Source organism: Artibeus jamaicensis, unplaced genomic scaffold (assembly GCF_021234435.1).
Source record: "Artibeus jamaicensis isolate MK-2021 breed Jamaican fruit bat unplaced genomic scaffold, CSHL_Jam_final contig_777, whole genome shotgun sequence".
In the NCBI taxonomy this organism is placed as follows: domain Eukaryota; kingdom Metazoa; phylum Chordata; class Mammalia; order Chiroptera; family Phyllostomidae; genus Artibeus; species Artibeus jamaicensis.
Genome location: NW_026521966.1, coordinates 2,061,882 through 2,083,966, shown reverse-complemented (window position 1 = coordinate 2,083,966; position 22,085 = coordinate 2,061,882). Strand labels below are relative to the sequence as shown.

The following is a 22,085-nucleotide window of genomic DNA, read 5'->3' as shown; positions in this document are numbered from 1 at the left end:
CAACTGTTTCCATTCTTCCCTTTCTTGTGAAGGGGTGGGGGGTGTTGGGAGTGAGGAAAATCTGGGTTCAGGCATAAAAGTACTGTTGAGAGGGAACAGAGGTGGGAGCCATGGCCTACGGATAGAGGCTAGTGACAGACTCTAATGGAGGGAGTAGGTGATTAGTCCCGAACTCTTCCATCCCAGGATTTCGAGATTAGTCCCTAAGCCCCTTCTTCTCTGTTTGATTTGAGCCTCTGCTGATCTCCTAACACTGAGCCTCTTGGTGAGCCTAGGGCCCCTGCTGACCGCTGGTGGGAAGGCCACAAGCTCCTGCTACACAGTGGGGCAGGGAGGGGAGAGACAGTGAGGGAACCTCACCGCCTGTCTTTTTCTCTCTTAGGTGTTGTAACAGGTGCAGAGAAGTCCAGGCAAAGGTCCCACAGGTGAGTGTGTGCCCATGAGAGTCAGTGAGTGCCCAAGTGGTAGAGAAGGCAGCGCCTAGCACAGGATCGGTGTCAGGGGCAGTGCTGGGCACTGCTGCTGCTGCTCTCAGGTCGGGAAGTCCCCACCCCCATTAGGGCCCGGGACCTGCGGTTTGAGAAGGCCTAGGGAAAGCATAACCCACGTCTGTGGTCTCCAAAGTAAAGTCCACTTTGGGGAGGGGCGGGCGAGGCCTTCTTCCGGTGGGCCTGCAGCCCCTCTCCCGGGCCGCACGCTGCTGTTCGGGGGAGGGGCAATCGGACTCAGCACTTCCCCCGCGACTTGCACCGGAGCTTCTGAGAGGCGGAGCGAGCTCTTCTTAGGTGTCTCCGAGGGCCCCCACCGCCCTACCGACCCCTCAGGTCTCCGAGGGCCGGGATGTCGTGGACCTCCCGGCCCCAGGCCCGCCCTCGAGGCCCCGCCCCCCCGCCGAACGGCACCCAGTCTCGGGGCTCCGGGGTCCGCCCCGCCCTCTACCCGCCCCTCCCACCGCCCCTGCGACGAGCCCAGCTTCGGACCGCCAGTCGCGGCGGAGAGCTGCGGAGTTTGGCTTCTTTCACTGCCAGGTTCGTTCTCAGTCCTGAGCATCCCGCTCGGCCATGGAGCCGGCCCCGGATGCCGTGGAGGCGCGCGCGGTGCGCGAGGCGCTGGGCCGCTACGAGGCGGCGCTGGAGGGCGCGGTGCGGGCGCTGCAGGAGGACATGCAGGGGCTGCAGCGCGGCGTGGAGCGGCGCGTGGCCGACGCGGTGCGCCTGGCCAGTCCGCTGGCGCGCACCGTAGCCGAGCTGCAGCGCGACAACCAACGACTGCAGGCGCAGCTCGAGCGCTTGACGCGCCAGGTGGAGGCGCTGGGCTTGGCGGCTGGGCTGTCCCCTACGCCCGGCACACCAGGCACGCCCAGCCCTCCTCCGGCGCCCGCTGTCCGCGACCGCGCGCCCCGCCTGGGCACCGCACGCTTTGCCAGCCACGCCACCTTCTCACTGTCCGGCCGCAGCCAGGTGAGCCTCAGGAAGCGCGGGCGCGAGGGCCGGGGAGTGGGGCTCCGTAGGTGCCTCCCAGCCGCCTGGAGTGCGAGTGCTGGGGGCAGTTTCTCCACCGACCACGAAGACTCGGTGGTGGAAGTCCGCCTGCCACTTCGGAGTTGTAGAGGGCAGCGCAGCACTAACTTGGCCGGCCTGCGGCACCTGTCTCGGGCGCTCTTCCTTCCATGGGGCCGGGACTTGTTAGCTCCGAGTTCTTTCTCCCTCTCCCCGCTGTCCTGTGACACTAAGAGTTTGGGCGCGGAGAGCTGGCCCCTGGCCGTTCTACACCGCCCAGGGCCTCGCCGACGTGTTGGAACGGTCAGTATGCCTTGCTGCCCCACCTCCATTCACGCGCCCCCCTCGTTGCCGCTCCACTGAGGCCTGACGGTTCCAGTTATCGATTAACCCAGATTGAGAACTCAAGTCCTGTTGTGGGGGAGGGGAGGACACAGTCTAGTCAGGTGCAGCCAGGCAGCCTGGTTTAGGAACTCGCACTGCAGGGGGCAAATCCTTACCGTGAAGAGAGAGGTGGAGAAACCAGCCTTGAGCAGTGCCTAGGTTCCTGAGCTCAGTGACCGCCACAGGCCCACACCACGTGGGGTGGGGCAGAGGCGGTGTGGGCCACTCACTAGCCTGAGCAGGGGGACCTCTGGAGTGCCCGGTTAGAATATTTCCAGGGTGTGTGCAGATTTAGGTGAGATTTTCCACTCTGCTTAGGCATGTGCTCTGGGGTTGGGTTTCCAGGGCCTGGGTGTGAGCAGTCTGCACCGCACCTGCTGCCCCTTCCAGGTTCAATCCATCAGGCCCTCTGGTCTCCTGTGTGGGTTGGGGCTGCACCTCAGCGGGACAGGGGGAGGGGGTCGGATCGGCCCTCCCCTGGAGGCCCCAGCCTGAGTGGCAGATAGCCCCAGCCAGAACAGTACAAACCGTGCAGGCAGCCAGAACAGATGCTCTGCCCCAAACATACTCATCCCTTCCTAGCAGGTGTCCCAGGGAGGCTCATGTGGAAGGCCCAGGCCTTGTTGCTGCTGGTGTAGACTCCGTGCTGTAGGGGCTGTGCAGCATCCTCTGAAAGACTGAACGGGCTCCCTGGCTCTGAGAGTGGAGGGGCAAGTTGTGGAGGCCCCTGGATGCTGAACAAAGGGAGCTGGGCTTTGTCCTCGGGGTGCGAGAGGCACTTAAGCATGTGCTGGTAGCAGAGCCCTGGGTGTCGCAGTGCTCCTTGTGAAGTATCTGGAGACAGGGGTACATTTAGTCTGTCCTATGAGCATCACACTACATGTGCATGGTATAAAGTCACCACCGTGGGCTCACATGCGCGTAATAAACTGTGTTCTGGGCTGCTCCTGAGGTTTTATCGTACCCTGCGTTTGCTACTCGTCTGCTCGTGGAAGCAGCTGCCCAAGTTTTAACCCCAGAGCCATACATGTATATGTATGTGTACGTGTACATATGTGGGAGGATTCCCTCCAGTCATCCAGGTTTCTCAGTGGGAGTTGACCACGATCACCTGAGGTGAGCTAGTCCTCTCAGGTGGAGGCAGTGGGTGAGAGACACTGGGCAGGGGAAGGATGGGTCCTCCCTGTATCCCGTGAGCTCCCTCAAGGATGGGTGGTGGGTTGGAGGGTGGCTGGAGGGTGGTTGGAGAGTTGGGGTTGCCTTGGAGCGGGTGTCGGAGGGAGAATCGGCAGGGTGCGAGCGTCTGTGGATGTGAGCCGGGAGGCAGAGGGACTGCCGGGTCACAGATGTGCCGGGTCACAGACGTGGCGGAGGTGCGGGGCTTCGTTTGGGTCCTGCTGAGTGTGAGGGGAGCGGGGTACCCAGGGCGAAGCTGCCCTGAGCAGGTGGAGTCACAGACCTGTTGCACTAAGAGTGGTCAAGGCCATGGGGAGATATCAGGGCCGAGCTGGGAGTCGAAGCTCTAGAGTGGGTGAGGTCTTCAGTTGTGCAGAAGGAGGCGGTGGGCAGGAGCCCTGGGCAGAGGCGTGGGCTCGCGCCGCGCCACACCGCGTGCTGCCGCCCCTGCATGTCCTCCCACGGGGGGCTGGCAGAGAGCTGGAGGGTCCCAGAGAGCCCACCTTTAGAAATGAGAGGGGAGAGCCCTCAGGGAGAAGTTGGGGGTCAGAAGCGACACTGCAGCGACTGGAGGAAGAAGATGGATACACAGTGGGGGAGTTGGTTGTGGACTTGAGAAAGGCCTGGGGTGCGGCGAACAGCGGGTGTGGATAGAGGATGGCCAGGGTCTCCAGCGGGGTCAGAGGCTCCGCAGCCTCCTGCGTGTGGCTCTCGGGCCTGAGGCAGCTTCCTCCCGCCTGACTACAAGACTGGTCCCCACTTCCTTGCAACACACCTCTCAAAGCCCTGATACAGGCTTCCAGTTAGTTTCGGGCTGTGTGGAGCCGTCCACAAGTCCCCGCTCATGTGCTGTGACCAACAGTGTGTAACTGGGTGCTTGGTCATGGTCAGGGAATCAGGGCTCCAGGGCACGGCTGGACAGGGGCAAGGCTGAGTGCAGGGGCTGCTGTTCTCCTGGCCTCTCATAACCTCCCACCCCCGCTGTCTGCATTGCAGGGGTGTTCTGGGTGTGAGGGTCTCATTTGCACACTCTAACTGGTGGCTCTGGTCAGGCATTGTGGAAGCTGGTGTTACGCTGCCCGTCCGTAACAAGCAGTGAGATTGGGAGACCCTTTTGCACCCTGCTGCTTTAAAGTAGAGACCACAGGATTGGCGGTGGGCCGTACTCAGCATGTAAATGTGCCCTGAACTCAGCGCGGAAAGCGTTGATCATATAATCAGCTTCTGAGTACACAGACCTCGACCTTGCTAAGGACCTTGTTCATCTGGCTTAGATGGGTCCGATGGGAGCCAGGTAGTAAGTAGACAGAAGAGCAGCCAGGGAGGCTCTGGGAGGAGGGAGAGGACAGGGCAGTTGGGTGGGGGTAACCAGGGAGGACTCCCTGTGGGAGGCCTGCGTCCCTGGAGCAGACAGAGCTGGTTTGGGGACATTTACTGTGGGGCTCTGGGGCCATCTCCTCCCAGCTAGACCTCAGATTCCTTGCAGCTAAACCAAGGGGTATTGGCCCAGCCCACTAGGGCCTCTCCCACTGAGTCGGGTAAATAGTTTTAGCAGTGACATCAGCCCAAACTGTTCACAAAAGAGTCCACAGAGCCACAGCTGTGGTCTGGCGGGTGGAGGGAGCCGGCTGGGGGGCCACGGTGGGTGGCAGCAGCCTGAGGCCAGGCCGAGCCCTGGAGGCTAGGCCACAGTTGTTCCCTGGAAATGTTCTCTCGGCTGAGCTGGAGCCGCTGGGCCCCCATGGCCAAGGTAGTGAAGTCCCTTAGGAATTACTGCCAGGAGTGAGGTGTCAGGCCCGACCATGAAAGAAACCAGACTCGCCTTATCTGCCTTCCTTTCCCAGACACATTGTGTGATAAGGGAGTTAAATGCTTGGGGGAGAAGTTTGGATTGACTCTTTAAAACTGGCGTGAGCAAGGAGGAGGGCAGGCGCGTTAACGGGCTTGGAATAGGGGTTCTGGCCCTACGTGGGCCGAGCTGGGCACACGTGAACCTGCGTGGGGTCAGGTAGTACTGAGAGTACCTGAAATACTATTCCTGCTCTTACAAGAGTAGAACTTCCCCAGTGAGCGGGTCTCCGAAATCAGACTTATCCCATCTCCACCTGTCCCCTAACACTCCCAGGCGCTGGGAGGGGGCCTCCCTTTCCGAAAACAAAGCTCAGACCCGGAGCCTGGGGAGCTACAGCCAGGTCGTTCCGTCCCCAGGCCTCTCCCGTGGTGTCTGTCGGGCACACGGAGGTCTCTCCCTGGCTCCCTTCCCTACGGCCAAGGCAGGCTACCCCCACCAAGGGAGACCCCTGGGAGAACGAGCAGAGGCCTCTGTGGGTGGGCTTGGGTCCGAGGAGGAATGCTGCTCCAGCCCAGCTTGGCCCCTTGGCTTACGGCTCTGGCCCTGCCAGGGCGGACGCCCTATTCACACCTTTTCCTCTGCCTCCTCTGACTAGGACCGTGCAGCCTGCCCTGGGTCCTGGGAGGTGAGTTTGTCTTGAGTTGTCCTCACCGCCCTCTGCAAGGCCAGAGTGCTTCGTGGGGCAGGAGACCCGAGTCCCAGACCTTGACTCTGCCAGTGCCTGCGGTGACCCTCTCTGCCCCGGGCTTGCGTGGTGGTGGGTCGGAGGCTGGTCTCCAAATAGCCCCTTGGCTCCTTGGGTGAGGAGTGACTCTAGTCACAGAGATGGAGGGGCGAGGGGCAGGTGAACCTGGGAGTCTGGGCTCAGCCGCCACCTGATGCAGGGGGTCCCCTCAGCATGAGTTCACCCTATGCCCTTCCCCTTGGCAGGAATCTGGCCGGTCCAGAACCTCCTTCCTGTCTGGTAGTAGTGTCTGGTCCCCCGAGGCATCCTGGGGGGTGTGGGCCTGCAACTTTCAGGGGCAGGTGTCTGTGGGGTCCCCCCCACCCTATAGAGACCCACATTCCTGGGAAAATGGTTTCGCCACCAGCCTGTCCCTCCAGGCCCCTGCCTGGGCCTGTGGAACCTGTTGGACCAGAGCAGGGTGGGTGGGGGGACTTGGAGACCCCAGAGGTGGGTGGAGCCAGGCGATAGGTGGGGGCTGGGGTTCAGGATGGACCGTTTCTCCACCTCCTGCCGACTTGGCTTCAGGTTAGCAATGGTGGCGCTCTAGGGGTGCCCTCCCCATGCTGGGCTGCCAGGAGATGCACCCCCACCTTCTCCACTGTTTCTTGGAGCAGGCCTGGCCCTTCCCCATCTGCCCTCCTGAATCAGAAGTTGAGGGGTTACATCCTTTCCAGGGCCAGGCTCCGAGTCCTGCCTTTTCTCAGTCTCCCAGAGGCCCCGCCCGCAGAGGGGCCCCTGGCCTGCCGGAGCCTTTCCGACTGTAAAGTCCTCTCCCTTCTTCTGAAAGAACCCCTCAAACTGCTTTGTCCCTGTCCCCTCACGGCTAAAGTTATTACAAGGTCTCCCCACCCCTGCACTTCTCCTTTGGACCATCTCCTGTGCCCTCCCCCCACTCCACCTCTATTCAGTTCCCGAACAGTGCCAGTGACCTGTTTTTTGCTAAACCCCATGGATGGTTTTTAGATCTTGTCTTGGCCTTCTCTTCCTTGACCTGGGGCCACCTTTGGCTGCCGCCAACAGGCTGGGCTTCTTGATACCCTTCCACCTGCCTTTCTCCACGTTCTCCTGGTTTCCCTCCCACCTGCCCAGGGGCTCCTCATGGTCTCATCTGCGGGTGCCTCTCCCGCCCTCGGATGGCTGTGGTGCCTCCTCCCCGGCCCCGTCAGCCCCATGCCAGCTCTTCCTCTGCTGTGCTCTGGATTTGAGACTCCTGCTCCTTCGTCCTCCCTGCTAAACCTCGCGCTCACAGACCCAGCTACTTCCTGACCTCAGTTCCCTGACGCCCCAGGGCACCTTGCTTTTGTCAGGTCCCAAGCTGAAGTTCTTGTTTCCCCACCAACGCCCCTTCCCTTCCCTTCCCAGGCCATCACTCAGGCCCCAGCACGGGCTGGGGGAGGAGTGGCGTCCTCTCCTCCCCCCACATCCACTCACTCCCCAGGGCTCTGGGGCCTTCTTGCCCTTTGCTCTCCCACTGCCCCATCTCCCCTCCCCACTTTGGAGGTTAGTAAGGTGGCTGGCCTCTGGTTTCCCTCTTCCGTGCCACTCTCGTCCTGGCTTCTAAAGGATGTCCCTAAAAACACAAAAGTGATGACCTTGAGCTCCTTCTTGTTCAAGGAGTCAAGTCCAAGTTCTTGGGGCTGGCATTTTGGGCTGTGTGGTACTTCTGTTGCCACTGGATAAGAATGCTTTGTGCCCTGATGTCTGCCTGCTTTTGCAGACATTAGTCACTCTACTCGAAATGGCCTCCCCTCCTTGTCCACCTGGCTTACTCCAGACGTGTCTCGGGCACCCCTGCTCTGGGGAGCCCTTCCCGACCTGCTGTGCTGGGGGAAGTCTGTCTGAGGCATGCACCCTCATGCTGCCTTGGTGCTGGCCGCTCTGCTCACAGCCCGGGATCCCCCACTGCCCTGACTCCTCCGTGCTAGGCTTGCCACCTGTCCTACTGGTTGCAGGAGTAGCTGAGCCTTTGAGGTCCAGGGAGGGGCTTTGGTCACCTGGGAACCTTACAGACAAGGGGACCAGCCTGGAGGCATCTAGGGAGAGATAGAGCCTACGTCTCTCAAGCCATCCATTGTGGGCTCTTAGTAGAGTCCCTGGGAGGCGGCTGCCTTGGTTCCCCTCTTGCCAGCAGACCCTGGCGGCCTTACAGACACCCTGAGCTCCCACCTTCCCTCACTGCAAGAGGAGCAGGACCATGGTTGAGGAGAAGGATGTCCCTCCCGGCTACAAATCTTGGCTGTAGCCTTGCACTGTGTACGTTCCCTCTCCTGGTCTTCAAGTCCCCTCTGTAAAATGGGGCCAGTAGCACATACGTGGGGGGGGGGTGCAGAAAAGCAAGCTGGTATAAGCGGCCTGCCCAGAAGAAAGGACTGACACTTGGTAGGTGCTCAGATGGCACTTGCATAGCCTACTCCCATATTTCAAACAAAGAAACTGAGACCCAGAGGGGGCATGACCTAACCCAGGCTGCCTGGTGGTTGGCGGCACTGCCAGGATGCCAGGCTCCCCGATGGCTCTTGGTCTTGGCTCTCTCTGCACCCCTCCACTTCTGCAGCGTAAAGTGGATTGGGGAGCCCTGTGCTCCAGATGTCCGGGCAAACCCTGCGACCCTGTACCCAGTGGGAAGGACTCAGCAGGAGGGCCCTGGTGCCATCGCTGGCCCAGAGCAAGTTTACGTACATCTCTGGGTGCCAGCCGCTCCCACACAGGCCGCCACGCCGGCCTGCCCAGCGGGGATGAGCCGGAGTCAGGCTCTCCCTTCCCCAGTCACCTGGTCCAGCCTGGGGTAGGGGTGCGGCCATTGCACACACTCCTTCCGCACCCTCTGTCTTGACCTTCATGCCTGGCATTGCTGGGTCCTGAGATGAGCCCAGTGAAGCGTTGGCCTCCTAGGACCCCAGGGGCTCAACAGCTGGGGCTGGGTCCATCCCAGCTGGCTGTGTACCTTTGGCCTGTCATGGTGTGTCCTCGGGGCCAGTTCTCTCACTGGTGGATGATGTTTGTTCTGCCGGAATCAGGGGGCCCTTTGGGGGTTGACCTAGGAGGTGGGCAGCCAGCCTCGGCCAACTGGGCCTTTGTGGTGGGGTCTGTGTCTCCGCAGAGTGTGGATCTTCAGGACGAGGCCAGCGAGTCGGAGATGAGGAGGACCTCCAACCCGTGCATCGTGGAGAACGGGCACCAGCCAGGGGCAGGTAGGAGGTGGATGGGAAGCTTCAGGGGTCTTGGCAGCTGTGCACCTGTGCCCCGCCATCCCTTGGCTGGGTGGGGGGACTGGAGCCTAAACCGCAGCCGTGGAGAGGTTACCAGGAGGGCAGCTGCATTCAGGGTGGAGCGGACTTTGTCAGCACAGGGGAAGTGGGAGATCTTGGAAGGGGGCAAGCTGCCTGTTTTTGGAGGAGTGCAAGCAGGAGCTGTCCCAGCCTCAGCGGGGCAGAGGGTGGGCTAATGGCAGAGGGTGCTCATTGGCCTGGCTGTTGGGGAAGTTGGGGCAGATGTCAGCTCTGGTTGGAGTGGTGGGAAGTCCCCATCTGGGGGAGGTAAGGGAGGCTGGAGTGGTCAGGGAGGCCTTCCTGGAGGAGGTGGAGGAGGGCTCAGGGTGGCTAGAACCCTCCTGGGGCATCTGAGGCCCCTGTGAATGCCACGGCTGACACCTGCTCTGCCCCTTCTTGTCACATGTTCCAGGTCCAGGTGATGGAACCCCTGAGGCTGCCCAGACCCTCCCAGCACCAGAGGTCCCCAAGCCTCGCCCCATGAGCCTCTCCTTGGGGCCTCCCCACCAGCCAGTCATGGCTGTCACACGGGTCTCCGAGAGGTTTGCTGGGGAAACCTCAGCCACAGCTCTCTCACCCACGTCTGCTGCCATCCTGGGGGGCCTCAGCTCAAGTCCCAGTGAGGCCACCAAACCCTGGACTCCCAGTCCCAGTGGTAGGAGCAGGGGCTTGGGGGCAGACCCCAACTCTGACCTGGGAGGGCGGGCAGGGGCTGGGGGGTGGTTAGCCGGAAACTCAGAACATCTGGGGCCAGGCCCCAGCTGCCCTGCCTGTCACAGCCACTCCCTTCTCTAGCCTGTCTGCACCTTCCCATGGGTCCCAACCTCGCCAGACTCGTCTCCCAGAGAGGCCATGAAATAGCATCGTCCTTTGCAGGGGACAACCATGGCCTTGATTATAGGCTGAGGCTGTGGTTAGAAGTTAGAAGGTGGCCTTTTGCCCTGCACATTTTGGCACAGTTCCCCCGCTAGGCCTGACTTGGCCTGTGGTCGGGCCTCAGTGGTAGACCAGGCTGGGGCCGCATGGGCCTCGAAAATGAGTGTTCGGGAACAGGGTGTTAGCTGATGCATGGTGCAGGAGGCCCCAGGCCCTGTGCTCTCCAGAGCAGGTGGGCTCCCTTTGAGAGCCTTTTTAGGTCATTGCTCTAAGTATCCGGCCTCCATTCCCCTCAGCTGTTGGCCTGGACAGGGCCGGCTGGGCCCGGGGGTCTTCCCTGTGCCTGGAGTGGCACTGGGTAGACTGAGCAGGGCCGGGCAGATGAGGGAGGCAGGCAGGGGCTGGCCCTCCGGAGACCAGGGTCGGTTATTTCTGTCCCTCCCTTTGTCCCGCAGAGAAGAATTCTCCTCTCCCACGGCCTTTGTTGGGCTCTGGCTATGGGGCAGTGACAGCAGGCAGGAGCAATGACAGGTGAGTCCAGCCATGCTCCTGGTGGGTGGGGTCATCGCTCCCTGGGGGTCATTTGGGCTTTGCCCCGGAACCAGGGTGCCCCAGCCGCCTGCAGGGAGCTCCCTGTACCCACTGCAGGAGGGGGCGCGCGCCCTGGCCTGTCGCCTCCAGAGCACGGGGGCCTCGGGGTGCTGGGTGGGCCTGGGGCACGTGCGGAGGCCGTGGGGCTGGGTGGAGAGTTTCGTCTGGAGAAGTGTGGCTGCAGGCTGGTTTCTCGATGGACCCTTCAAAGCAAGTCTGTCAAAAGACGGGAGGGGTGTCTCAGTCCCCCTGGAGGAAGGAGGGTAGGAGGGTCCCCCACCCTCCTCTTTATCGATCCACCCTGGCCAGGGTCCCTCCGAGCCGGGCAGCTTTCTGCCCGAGGCCCGAGACGGTACCTGGAGAGGCCGCAGGCTGGGGTGGGCCTGCAGGTGCTGCCCAGTGCCACAGGCCTCCTGCTGGCCTCTGGGTGTCCCCGTGTCCCCCCAGGCCAGCTGGACTGTGATCGGAGATGGGGGTGGGGGACTGGCTTGGCTTACTTTCTTCTTTTTTTCTTTTTAATAATAAAATAATTGTGACTTTCTGACCAACTGTTGGGAGAAGGCAAGAAACAAAGGGGATCTTATCTGTTGGAGGTGGGGGGAGGGTGCGTCTGGTTCTGGCGGGACTGGCTCTGGGCTCACCTGCTGCCTGAGAGAATGCCCCTGCCCGCCTCCCACCGACACCTCGCTGGGTGAGGGGCCCATTCTCCCTGAGCTGGTGGGGCGGGCCAGTTCAGAAAACCTGCCCAACCGGTCAGAGCCTGGAGCAAGCGGCGCTTTCTCCTTTTTACCTGCCACCGGAGCCTGCCCCCACCCCCCAATTTCTGCCTGATTTCACACTCAGTGGGGAGGAGGAGTCCCTGTGACCTAGTGACAGCTGGACCCGTGTTCCTGACTCGGTGGTTCTCTCCTCAGCCCACCTCTGGTGACACCACCTCAGTCTCCCCCCTCCCTGAAGATGCCAGCCACCGCTCAGGCCCATCGGCAGGGGGAGAGCCGCCGGGAGCTGGTGAGGTCCCAGACGCTGCCCCGAACCTCCAGTGCGCAGGCCCGGAAGGCTTTGTTTGAGAAGTGGGAGCAGGATGCAGTGGGCAAGTACGGACGCCGGCCCCAGGCCAGGCCGGGCTCCCAGAGAGGCCCAGACCCAGACCGGGGCCTGGCAGGCACAGCACAGGGGGCCTTTCTAAAGCGTGAACTCTCGGGGCTGGGCCACAGGGTGGGCTGGGGGGCAGGGGGGCAGGCAAGGCCCAGTGAGAGCCCTCCTCTCTCCCTGGTTCCCAGACGGGGCTCACAGGCTACCCTTACACCCAAGTTCCTCGTGAGTTGTAGCCCCTTTGGTTTCTGGGAGTGACAGGAAGGCCGGCGATTTGGATTCCCATGGGATCGGGAAAGGGGCACATAGGACCCAAGTGCCCTGTGGTCCTCCGTTGGGCCTGGAGCTGCCTGCTAGACACAGGGTTCACCCTTGCACATTTGTCTGGCCCTCCTGCGTGCGGGGTGCAGCACAGCTGGTGGTGATGAAGGCCCCCCGAGCTGGCTCCAAAGGCTATGACCCCAGTGAAGGTGATGGACCCAGGGAGTGTCCCCAGTGGCCCAGACAACTCACCTTGGCTGTTAGGGCGTGTCCTTGGGGTCCAGAGGAGGAAACCATCTTTCTGGGCTAGGAAAGAACCATCTGCACCAGGATGGCCTCAGAGGAAGGCTCAGGAGGAGGGGCGTGATAGGGGTTAGGGGGTTCTCGGGGGCACCTAGAAGCTGGGGGTGGGGGTCCTGTTGGATATCATCCAGGGCGGCTGTGTGGTTGGTGTGTGGGGCTCACGTCTAGATGTGGCCGTGGGGGGTGAGGGAGGCCGTGTACTGACAGAGTCTCCCCTGGGGGAGCAGGGCAGGTAGGGCCCCCCTGGGAATGACTGGGGACACCCCTGCCTCTTAGAGGAGATGGCAGCTGAAGGATGGCCCCCACGGCAGGCTGCGCTCTCTCCACAGGGGGAAAGGCGAGGCCCGCGCCAAGCTGAAGCGGTCCCAGAGCTTTGGGGTTGCCAGCGCCAGCAGCATCAAGCAGATCCTGCTCGAGTGGTGTCGCAACAAGACTCTCGGCTACCAGGTGAGCCAGGGTCCCACCCTGGCCCCTGGGACGTTGGCCAGAGGCTGGACTAAGCAGCACCCGGGGCGGAAATTATACCTCCCCAGTGAGCCCCTAGCAAACCCAGGGGTCCTGTACCTGGGCCTGTTCAGACTGGTCTGGTGCCCGTTATGGGGTGAGGTCTGGCAACCACGGCTGTGGCTGTGCTGGGTGGACGGTGGACCTTGGGGAGGGACCTGTGGGGGTGGGTTGGGTAGGGCAGTCAGGTGGGGCCATACCCTTCTTACTCACCTGCGTGGACCTTGCCTTGCATGCAGCACGTGGACCTGCAGAACTTCTCCTCCAGCTGGAGTGACGGGATGGCCTTCTGCGCCCTGGTGCACTCGTTCTTCCCGGACGCCTTCGACTACAGCACCCTGAGCCCCACGCAGCGGCAGAAGAACTTCGAGCTGGCATTCACCATGGCTGAGTGAGTACTTGGCAGTCCCTTGGGCTACCAGCCCCGGGCCAGTCCCGGAGCCCGACTTCTGCCTAGTGGAGCACGGGGGTGGGCAGAGTGCGGGGCAGCCGTCCACAGAGCCGAGGCCCTGAGACCCTCCAGCCTGCCTGTGTCCTGTGTAGGTCCTCTTCTGGGTGCGCCTGCGGGTGGCTGGCCTCCGGGGGGGACTCTGGGAGACCAGCCACAGACAGGGCTTGGTGGGCAGTAGGATGAGGTCCTTCAGAGCATGGAGTCCACCCTGCTGGGGCTGGTGGAAAGATGCAGGTGCCTGGGCAAGCCACAGCTGCTGATCAGCCAGAAACTGAATATCATCTGCCATTTTAAAAAGTCTCCAATAAGTAGACTTTTGCTTCCCTAGACATTGTTCTAGTGTTTCATATGAAATCACCTACCTTCTTAAGCCCTGCTCATCGGGAGAAGATGGGATGCAGGCAATTCTGGCATCAGGAGGCACAGGGGAAGTCGGTTGGGCACTTGGTTACTGTCTGAGGGCAACCCCCAGAGCATCAGGGGCATGGCGAAGTGGGGATGCGTCCATCCTGAGTCAGCGAGGGAAGGAGCCAGGTGCACTGCAGTGCCCGTGGGCCAATAAGCCCAAAGCTGTAGGAAACCAGGGAGCATAGCTGTGTCTGGAGGGCCGGCTGGTAGGAGCTGTGCTTTTGGGCAGTGGATGTGACCAGCTCATAGTGACCTGCTCGGGCAGGGGGCAGGGAGGGAGCTGGGGCACACTCAATGCCCTGTCCTCACCCTCCTCCTGCCTCCATGCCGGGGGCTCTTGTTGGGGGGACACAGGCAGAGGGCAGGGGGCCAACCCTGTGGTCCGTTGGAGCCCAGAGTGGCATGGGGCACGGATGAGGGCGGTCAGGGCTGCCTCGTGCTGAGCCTTGTAGAATTAAGGGGAGGAAGGCCAGAGGGAAGGAAGGTGTCCCCAAAGCACTATTTCCTGGAGGACACATTTCTCATCCCCTCCTGCCCACCCACCTGCCTTTGTGCCTGTGACTTAAGCCTCTGCAGCCGACCTTTGTCTGCGGTCCTTGTGCCCAGTGCCCGTGTCTGGGGGGCGCTCTGCTGGGCTTGTTGGGTGGAGGAACCTGCTCCTGGGCCCGGCCTGGCCTCCTCACTCCATTCCCCACCCCACCTCTCATCCCCCACACCCACCAAAGCCGGGCTGGGAAGGAGTCCCAGGTGATGAGACCCGCGCTTGGTCCTGAAGGGCTCACCTGGAGCCAAGGCAGCCACCCCTCCCCCTCTAAGCAGCAGCCGATGCCCTGGGGACAGAATGGAGACCTGGCTGCTGGCTGATCCCTGGCCCGAGTTGTTGGAACATGAGCATTGCCCCTGTTGTGTTGTCTCGGATGACGCGCTTGGACTCTCGGCCCCCTTGGGGTCATAAGAACGGCTTGTATACTTTAAAAGCCTTCTCTTTCTTGGCTGCTTGGGATTAGCTGTCATCCTAATTGCAGAAACAGCTTTGGATGGAGCGTGTTGTGCAACTGGATCCAGACGATGGTGAAGTTGAGCCAAGTGCACGATGTTGGGGAGGGGCGCTTCCCCAGGATGAGGCTCAGCTTTCTGAAGCCTAGAAATGGGGACAGTCCAGAATCAGGGTCTGCAGGGCCGGGTCTCTGCCATAGGCACCCCAAGACCCACCCCAGTGGGTGAGGCCACACTTGGCTTTCAGAGTTCTCCACCAGGTCCAGTGGGCCAGGCGTGCCAGCTCAAGCCCTGGCTGCCATAGTCGCTCTCAGCCCTGGACCTGTGGCCAGGAGAGGGAGGCCCTGGGCCTCGGGTGGCGGCCCTGCATCGTAGCTCACAGGGAACACAGCTTCCCTTGGCAGCCGGAGTCAGAGCGACTTGTGGCTGTACTTTCCCAGCGTGGTTTTTGCACTCGCAGAGCCTCCAGACTCCAAACAGATGTTTCTTCTGTTCCCAGCCCGGGAGAGCAGTGGTGGGCACTGCTCCAGGGTTCGTTTCCCTCCTCCCCAGAGCAAACGGTGGGGCTGAAAAGCTTTGCCTCCTGTGGCCTGGGTCTGCTCCCAGTTGGGGCGAGGGGAGGATGGTCCGCTAGGCCCCTGGCATGAGTTCTTGTTTTTCTGCTGACTTGAGGGGGGCAGTACTTGCTCAGAGTCTGGGGAGATGCCTGCTCTCATGAGTCACCCGGGAGATTATCTCGGAGGTACTAAGCGGACAGGGCTGCGTCTGTCTGAGGCTTCTTGGGAAGGCAGCGGCTTGGGTCCCCAGTTACTTAGACAATAGGCTGATTAGAGAGGCTGGAAAGAAGCACAGGGACAGCTGCTTGAGGATACTGTCGGCCAGTGTCTTCTCTGATGTCCCTTAGGTTTGCCAGCCCAAGCCCAGCAGACACGCGGGGCGCTCAGAGGCCATCAGGAGCCACGCAGGTGGCAGGCTGGAGCCTAGAAACGCAGTTTGGGAGCAGGCAGTGAGGGAGGGGAGGAGCCTGGGCTCTCGTGAAGGGAAAAGAAGACACGGACAGGGCCTCCAAACGTCGGGTCCACCGCACACAGGAAGGAGAAGTTTCCAGATCCTTCCTTGAGCCAGGGCCTTGAAAGTGCAGAGATGCAGCAGACACCTGCAGAGCAAAGGCAGCTTGTGCTCCCCTCCCCCGCGGTGATTTATGGTTTCGAAGATCCCCTGTGGCCTAATCTGTGCGAGCTCGGATGTGGCGCTGACAGCAAGATGAGCTCCTCTAGGGGGACAGGTGTGCGGGGCCCGGAGAGCAGGAGGAGCAGCCCCTTCTACGGGCACTTGACCCTCCGCACCTTGTTCCCCTCATCGCCCCTGGAGCCAGACGTGCAGCCTGAAGCGCCCACTTGCCCTGCGGGGAATGTGCCCTGCTCTCGGGTTACGCTGAGCAGCAGGGGCTGGCAGGCTATTTGTAGTGTCCATGTGTCTCTCCCTAAAACCAGATAGGAGGCTGCAGTCGGGGCCTGGCATCCTGGTCTTAGAGAAGGCTTAAATAAATAAAAATAACCCTTCCCCCTACCGCGTCCCCCTCACAAGCCCGCCCTGTCGTAGCTGAAGATCACGGTAGACTGGAGTAGGAGAGACCCCCCTAAGGCCCCTTTCACCCCAGACGAGGTGGGGCCAGGTAAACTCATTTAAAATGGCCAGTACACAGATGTCAACTCTCCTGCCTGCTGCTCGGTGACATGTGATTTGCAGTTCCTGCTGTGGACCGGTCCGTGTTTGAGTTACTTAAAACAAGCTTGTATCATTTATACGAAAGCAGGTTTTTAAAAAAAAAATTTTAAGGCAACTGGAGCCTCTTATAGTTGAGACTTAAATATTTTTGCGAAAGTTGCTGATCATCATTTTTGTTTCCTCATATCCTGCCTCATAAGCTGTGTTTGCAGCTTCTGGCCGTCTTGTTGTTACTGTCGGGGTGGGTCGGCCGGGGTCCGGACCTGGCAGGTGTGGCCCAGTCCCCTGGCCGTGTGCTGGGGGAGCCAGCCCCCTCCCCCTGCTGCTACCTGGGCAGCAGAGGGTGACGCCAGGGTGATACCACTGCCAACCGCCACTCTGACCTCGAAGACTTGCTGGCTGGGCAGGGATGTCGTTCCCCTGAGGGTCAGCGCAACCTCCAGAATAAAGAAGGCTGTCCAGCCTGTGCTCTCTCTGCACAGGCTGGACAGTACCTGGGACGTGCCAGCAATTCTGCGTGTGTTCCTTGAGGGGGGCAGGAAAGACATTAGAACTGGCTCAGCAAATGGGGTCCCAGGCACCTTTTGGGGGCAGTGAGGGAACCAGAATATTTAGTTTCAGAGACATGGATATGAAGATTCTCTTCCAACAGGGCTTTGTGTGTGTGTGAGTGTGTGTGTGTGTGTGTGTGTGTGTGTGTGTGTGTATGTGTACGGTGGGGGGGGGGATTAACCTGAGAATAGCCTTATGAGACCCAAAAGTGTAAAGTGTGAAGAGTATGAGAAATTTAGGGGAAACTTTCTCACGGCCAGTGCCACCTGCAGAGGGATTCGAACTGTCCTTGAAGGAAATGAGGCCCCTGCCCTGGACCGGGAGGTGAGCAAGCCAGGGCAGGGCCTTCCCGGAGACAGTGGTGCTTCTGGTGGAGCTGTTCGGAGGATGGTACTTCAGTTCTCTCCCAAGGCTGGGTTCAGGGCACTAATGCTGCCCCATTTGACGGGGGGTCTGCTGAGGCCACGCTCTCTGGGCTGGTACCTGGCACATGTGCAGAGCCCGCTCACACACTCCCGAACCCCTCTGACAGCAGCCCTGGGAGGGCGGGAGGGGGAGGCAGGGGCTCTCCCTGAGCTGAAGGTGAGGAGGAGGGCACCAGAGGCTAAGCGATAGCTCAGGAAGGTTAACTCAGGTCCCCGGAGGACTCTCAGAAGAACTCAGGTTTTCAGACCTTGACCATTGACAAAGCACCTTTGCATGCCTGCCCTTGTCAGAGCGCCGACTCTCCTGACACCAAGCCCTGCTCTGGCCCGACCTGGGGAGCAAGGGTGCCCGCTCATTGGGCCAGAGCGCACGCCACCCCACAAAGCTGTCGGATTTTCTTACAGGCTGCCGCTCCAGACCGAGGGGGAGGCGGCAATGGGATCTGGGACAGATGTCTCCATTTCGCCTTGACATTTAGTTTCTGATAGGAGGCCTGGCATTAGGCCAGTTGGGCCCTGCGCTAATGTCACGGTCCTTGTCTTCGGAGCATGCGAGCCCAGGCTTACAGTGAGGACTGGGAGAAGGTGCTACATGAACCATGCAGACTGGTTCTCGGGCTCTGGGGTACAAGGCACATGAAGACACACCACCTCCCAAAGAGGAGCAGAGTGGGAGCCCTCTGGAAGTAGGAGCAGAGGCAGGAGCCTAACTTTCTGCCGAGGAAATGGCACAGAAAGGTGAAGCCACTGGTAGATTCAGGATCTGAACTTGGCTACCTCGATTTCAAATTCGGGCGTGATAATAGAGACAGAACGATCGTCTCTAATGGTTATTGAGCTCTTTGCATGTGCCGGGCGCCGTTCCATCTTGTGTGTGGGGGTGAGCTCACTGATGCTGACGTGCCCCGTGGAGTGTGGTGGCTATTCCAGATAGGGTAACTGAGGCCCGGAGGTATGAAGTCTCTTGCCCAGTCATGTAGCAAGTAAAAATGAAAGGGGACAGGAACCCTACCAGTCATGCACTTAGTGACATGGGTGAAAAAGACTGGGGACCCCTGGAGCTACAAAAGTGCACACAGCTGACATTGGACCCAGTGCAGGTGTTTTTGCCTTTCTGGTTCTGCATGATAATGCCAGGTGAGCCACACCCGGTGCCTGGGGCAGGAGTGCAGCTCGGCATTCCAGGGGATGCCGGCTGTTACTGCAGGACTCAGTGCTGAGAAGCAGTGTGATGTCCCTTAACTGTGGATACTCATCATCCTGCCTCCACGAAGCTGGGACCTTCAGCCGCCTCCGAGCTGGGCTGGTGGAGGGGTCAGTTTTCTTTACAGCCCAGTGAGCAGCCCCACATGCATGGGAACCCGTGGGCCAGAAGTGACACCAGTGGTTCCCACGGCAAGAGGCACTGGGCCGGGGCAGGGAGAGGGACAACTCTTCAGGCGTTGTTGCATAAAATTATACAGGTTTCACATATACAATTCTATAACACATCATGTGTATGTTGTATCGTGTGTTCCCCACCCCAAGTCAAGTTTCCTTCCATCACCATTTACCCCCCTTTCCCCTCTCCTGCCCCCGCCACTCCCCCTCCTCCTCTGTGGCGATCACCATATTGTTGTCTGTGTTCATGAGCCTTTTTTTCTTTGTATAATCCCTTCACTTTTTAATCTAGCCCCCCTGACTCCCCTCTGAGAGCTGTCATTCTGTTCTCTGTATCCAAGTTTGTCTCCACCTTGTTAGTTTATTCTGTTCATTAGATTCTATAAATAAGTGAAATCATATGGTACCTGTCTTTCTCTCTTTCTCTGACTGGCTCATTTCACTTAGCTTAATACTCTCCAGGTCCATCCACGCTGTCACAAAAGGTAAGCTTAAAATCTAGCACCCATTTATAATAAAAACTCTCAGCAGAGTAGAACCAGAGGGAACATACTTCAACATAATAAAGGCCACATATGACAAATCCACAGCCAACGTCATATTCAACAGGCAAAAACTGAAAGTGTTTCCCTTAAGATCAGGAACAGAAGAGGGATGTCTGCTTTCAACACTCACATTCAACATAGTACTGAAAGTCCTAGCCACAGCAATCACTCAAGAAGAAATTAAAGGCATACAAATCGGAAAGGAAGCAGTAAAACTCATTATTTGCAGATGACATGAGCTGTATATAAAGAACTCTAAAGCTTCCACCAAAAAACTACCATAACTGATAAATAAATTCAGTGAAGTGGCAGGATACAAAATAAATATCCAGAAATCAGTTGTATTTTTTTTAATGTTCACCTGAGGACATGCTTATTAATTTTTAAACAGAGAGAAATGGAGGCGGAGAGAGAGGAAGAGAAGCATCGATTGGCTGCCTCTCACATGCACCCCAGCTAGGGACCAAATCCGCAACCTAGGCATGTGCCCTGACTGGGAATCAAACCCACAACCTTCCTGCAAGACAGCACTCCAGTCGACTGAGCCACACCTGTCAGGGCATCAGTGGCATTTTTATACATCAATAATGAACAATCAGAAAGGGAAACTAAGAAAACAATCCCATTTGCAATTCCATAAAAAACAAACAAACCTAGGAATAAATTTAACCAAGGATATAAAAGACCTGTAGTTTGAAAATGATAAGATAGTGAAGAAAGAAATTGGAGATAAAAGCGGAAGCACGTACCATGTTCATGGATAGGAAGAATAACATCATTAAAATACTTGTACTACCCAAAGCAACCTATATATTTAAGGCAATTCCTATCAAGATACACCAACAGTGTATTTCATAGAACTAGGACAAATATTCCAAAAATGTATGTGGAACCACAAAGACCCCAAATAGCCACAGCGATCTTGATAAAGAACGAAGTTGAAGGAATCATGAGAGCTGATATCAAACTGTACTGTAAAGACATAGTAATTTGGCAATGTTTTAAACTGTGAGTTGTAACCCAACAATACATAGTAAACTCAATTTAGTGGCTCATACCAGCATTAAAAATAAAGCAGGAGGGTGGGGAGAGAAATAGAGATGAAATATAAGAAATAAAATACTGGTAGTAGAAAGGGTATTTTTAGGAAACAATTTCCACATGTATGTATGTGTGCTGACTTGCGATGAAAAATCTCCTAACCATGGGTCATGGTAAAGAAAAGTTTAGAAACTTTAGAGTTTTAGGAGGCATGTGGGTGAATTTCTTTTTACAGCAAGTCCTTGAATAATGTTTCATTCAACGTCATTTTGTTGTACCATTGGTGGGAAGCCGTAGGGGTGGAACTCTCGTTTGTATCAGCCTGCGGTAAAGTTGGCTTCATTACATATTGCCTTGCTGACATCGCAGACCCTGTCCATGATGTTAAGTAAGGACTAAACCGTACATTGATTTTTGTAGTTTATGCTGATTTCCACATACTGCTGATTTACGTTGAATTTTTTTAGTTAAATTTAATTTTGAAGTGTTTAATACAATTAGACTAAATTAATAACATTTGTGTTCATAGTGGAATTTAATTGAGTGGAATTTCGATGCGAAATTTAATTTGTGTGAACGTTAATGTAAGTCTGCTTAAGTAGAAGTGAGTTGCATCAGCGCTTCCCGAGTTGGGGGTTGGGAAACACGTCAGGCTCGGTGGCTCCAGAGGTTCTGCTGGGGCCACCTGAGTTCTGTCGGGCTGTGCTTGGGAGCCTCCAGCTGCAGGCGGAGTTGTCTCCTTGGGGCGGTGAGGATGGCCATCGGGCTGGCTGATTGCACCGTCATTCTGATGGGGCTCCTGTGTTTCAGGAACCTGGCCAACTGCGAGCGCCTCATCGAGGTGGAGGACATGATGGTGATGGGCCGCAAGCCGGACCCAATGTGTGTCTTCACTTACGTCCAATCGCTGTACAATCACCTGCGTCGCTTCGAGTGAAGTCCCCCCGAGCTTAGAGAGCTACGTGGCAAGCCCGGGAGGAGACCGTGGGTCCGCTCGCCTGTGTGGCCCGAGTCGGGATGGCCCCAGAAGTGGCGCATCGGGCGGGAGCGCTGTTTGTGCGTGACCGCCCCCCCCTCCTGCCCGGTTGTGTCGCTGATGGAAGCACTGCTGAGCGGGCGCTGATCACAGCCAGGGGCTCAAAGGAAAAGGGAAAATTACCAGAGAGAGAGATTGGTGCTAAGTAATTATCTTTGTTAAAAAAAATGCTTGTCTGTCGATTCCAGAATGCTAAATCACATTTTCCCTGTGGTGAATCTGGTTTCACAGGGTTACACTGATTACCAAGATTTTTTTTTTTTAATCAAAATACCCAGAGTTTTTTACTTCCTCACACTATTCTAGTTTCCTTTCCTCCCTCCCTCTGGGCTGCTGCCAGGAAACACAGAGACGCTTAATCAGCAGCTTGACAAAGAAGACTGAAGCCTTGGGAAGAAAGAGTTTAATCCCTCCCTGGTCTTGGGCAACAGATGACCTTCAAGTCACCTCGGCTCTCTAGGGAGATGGGAAGGCTCTTCTCTGGTCCCCAGCGCTTCTGCCCTTCCCTGGAGGCCCCACAAGTGTTTGGCTAAGAATAGGCTCTCCTGCTGTTGACACTTTTGGGGATGGACAGGCCCTTTGTGTAGCGAGATAGTTTTTACTCACAGCTTTTTAAGGGCATTTGCTGCAGATATTTATAAAAAGTAACGCCATCTGTACCATTGACCATTTGTACATAAAAAGATGTGTCGAACTTCGATTCAGGTTTGTTATTTCTGTCTGGGGGATGTGGGGCCTGTGGCTGAGAGATGCTGCACGCATACCAAACGAAAATCTACTTCCGCACCCGCTTTACTGTTTCTGTACCTACGTCACTTGTCCAGAAGGTTGAAAGTCATGTTCGCTCACTCCGTGGTAGAGGGAGTGTGAACAGGGAGTTCCCTTGCAGATCTGTCTCTGAATGCTGACTGGCATATGGGGGACAAGCGGTGGTCCGCCCCAGCAGGTTCTGGGTGGTCCTTGGTGGTAAGCTTTTAATAGCACATCTT

General features: G+C 58.1%; 1 protein-coding gene across 1 annotated transcript; it reads left to right on the top strand.

The window, feature by feature from the left end:
* Nucleotides 1–962: 962 nt before the first annotated feature.
* SMTNL2 (smoothelin like 2) lies at nt 963–21,794 on the top strand. Its single transcript, XM_037133053.2, has 8 exons — nt 963–1,460; nt 8,739–8,829; nt 9,320–9,562; nt 10,239–10,314; nt 11,289–11,468; nt 12,360–12,477; nt 12,774–12,925; nt 20,871–21,794. Exons 1-8 carry the CDS (start codon nt 1,062–1,064, stop codon nt 20,995–20,997), a joined length of 1,386 nt encoding a protein of 461 aa, XP_036988948.1. The 5' UTR covers nt 963–1,061; the 3' UTR covers nt 20,998–21,794.
* Nucleotides 21,795–22,085: the final 291 nt, after the last annotated feature.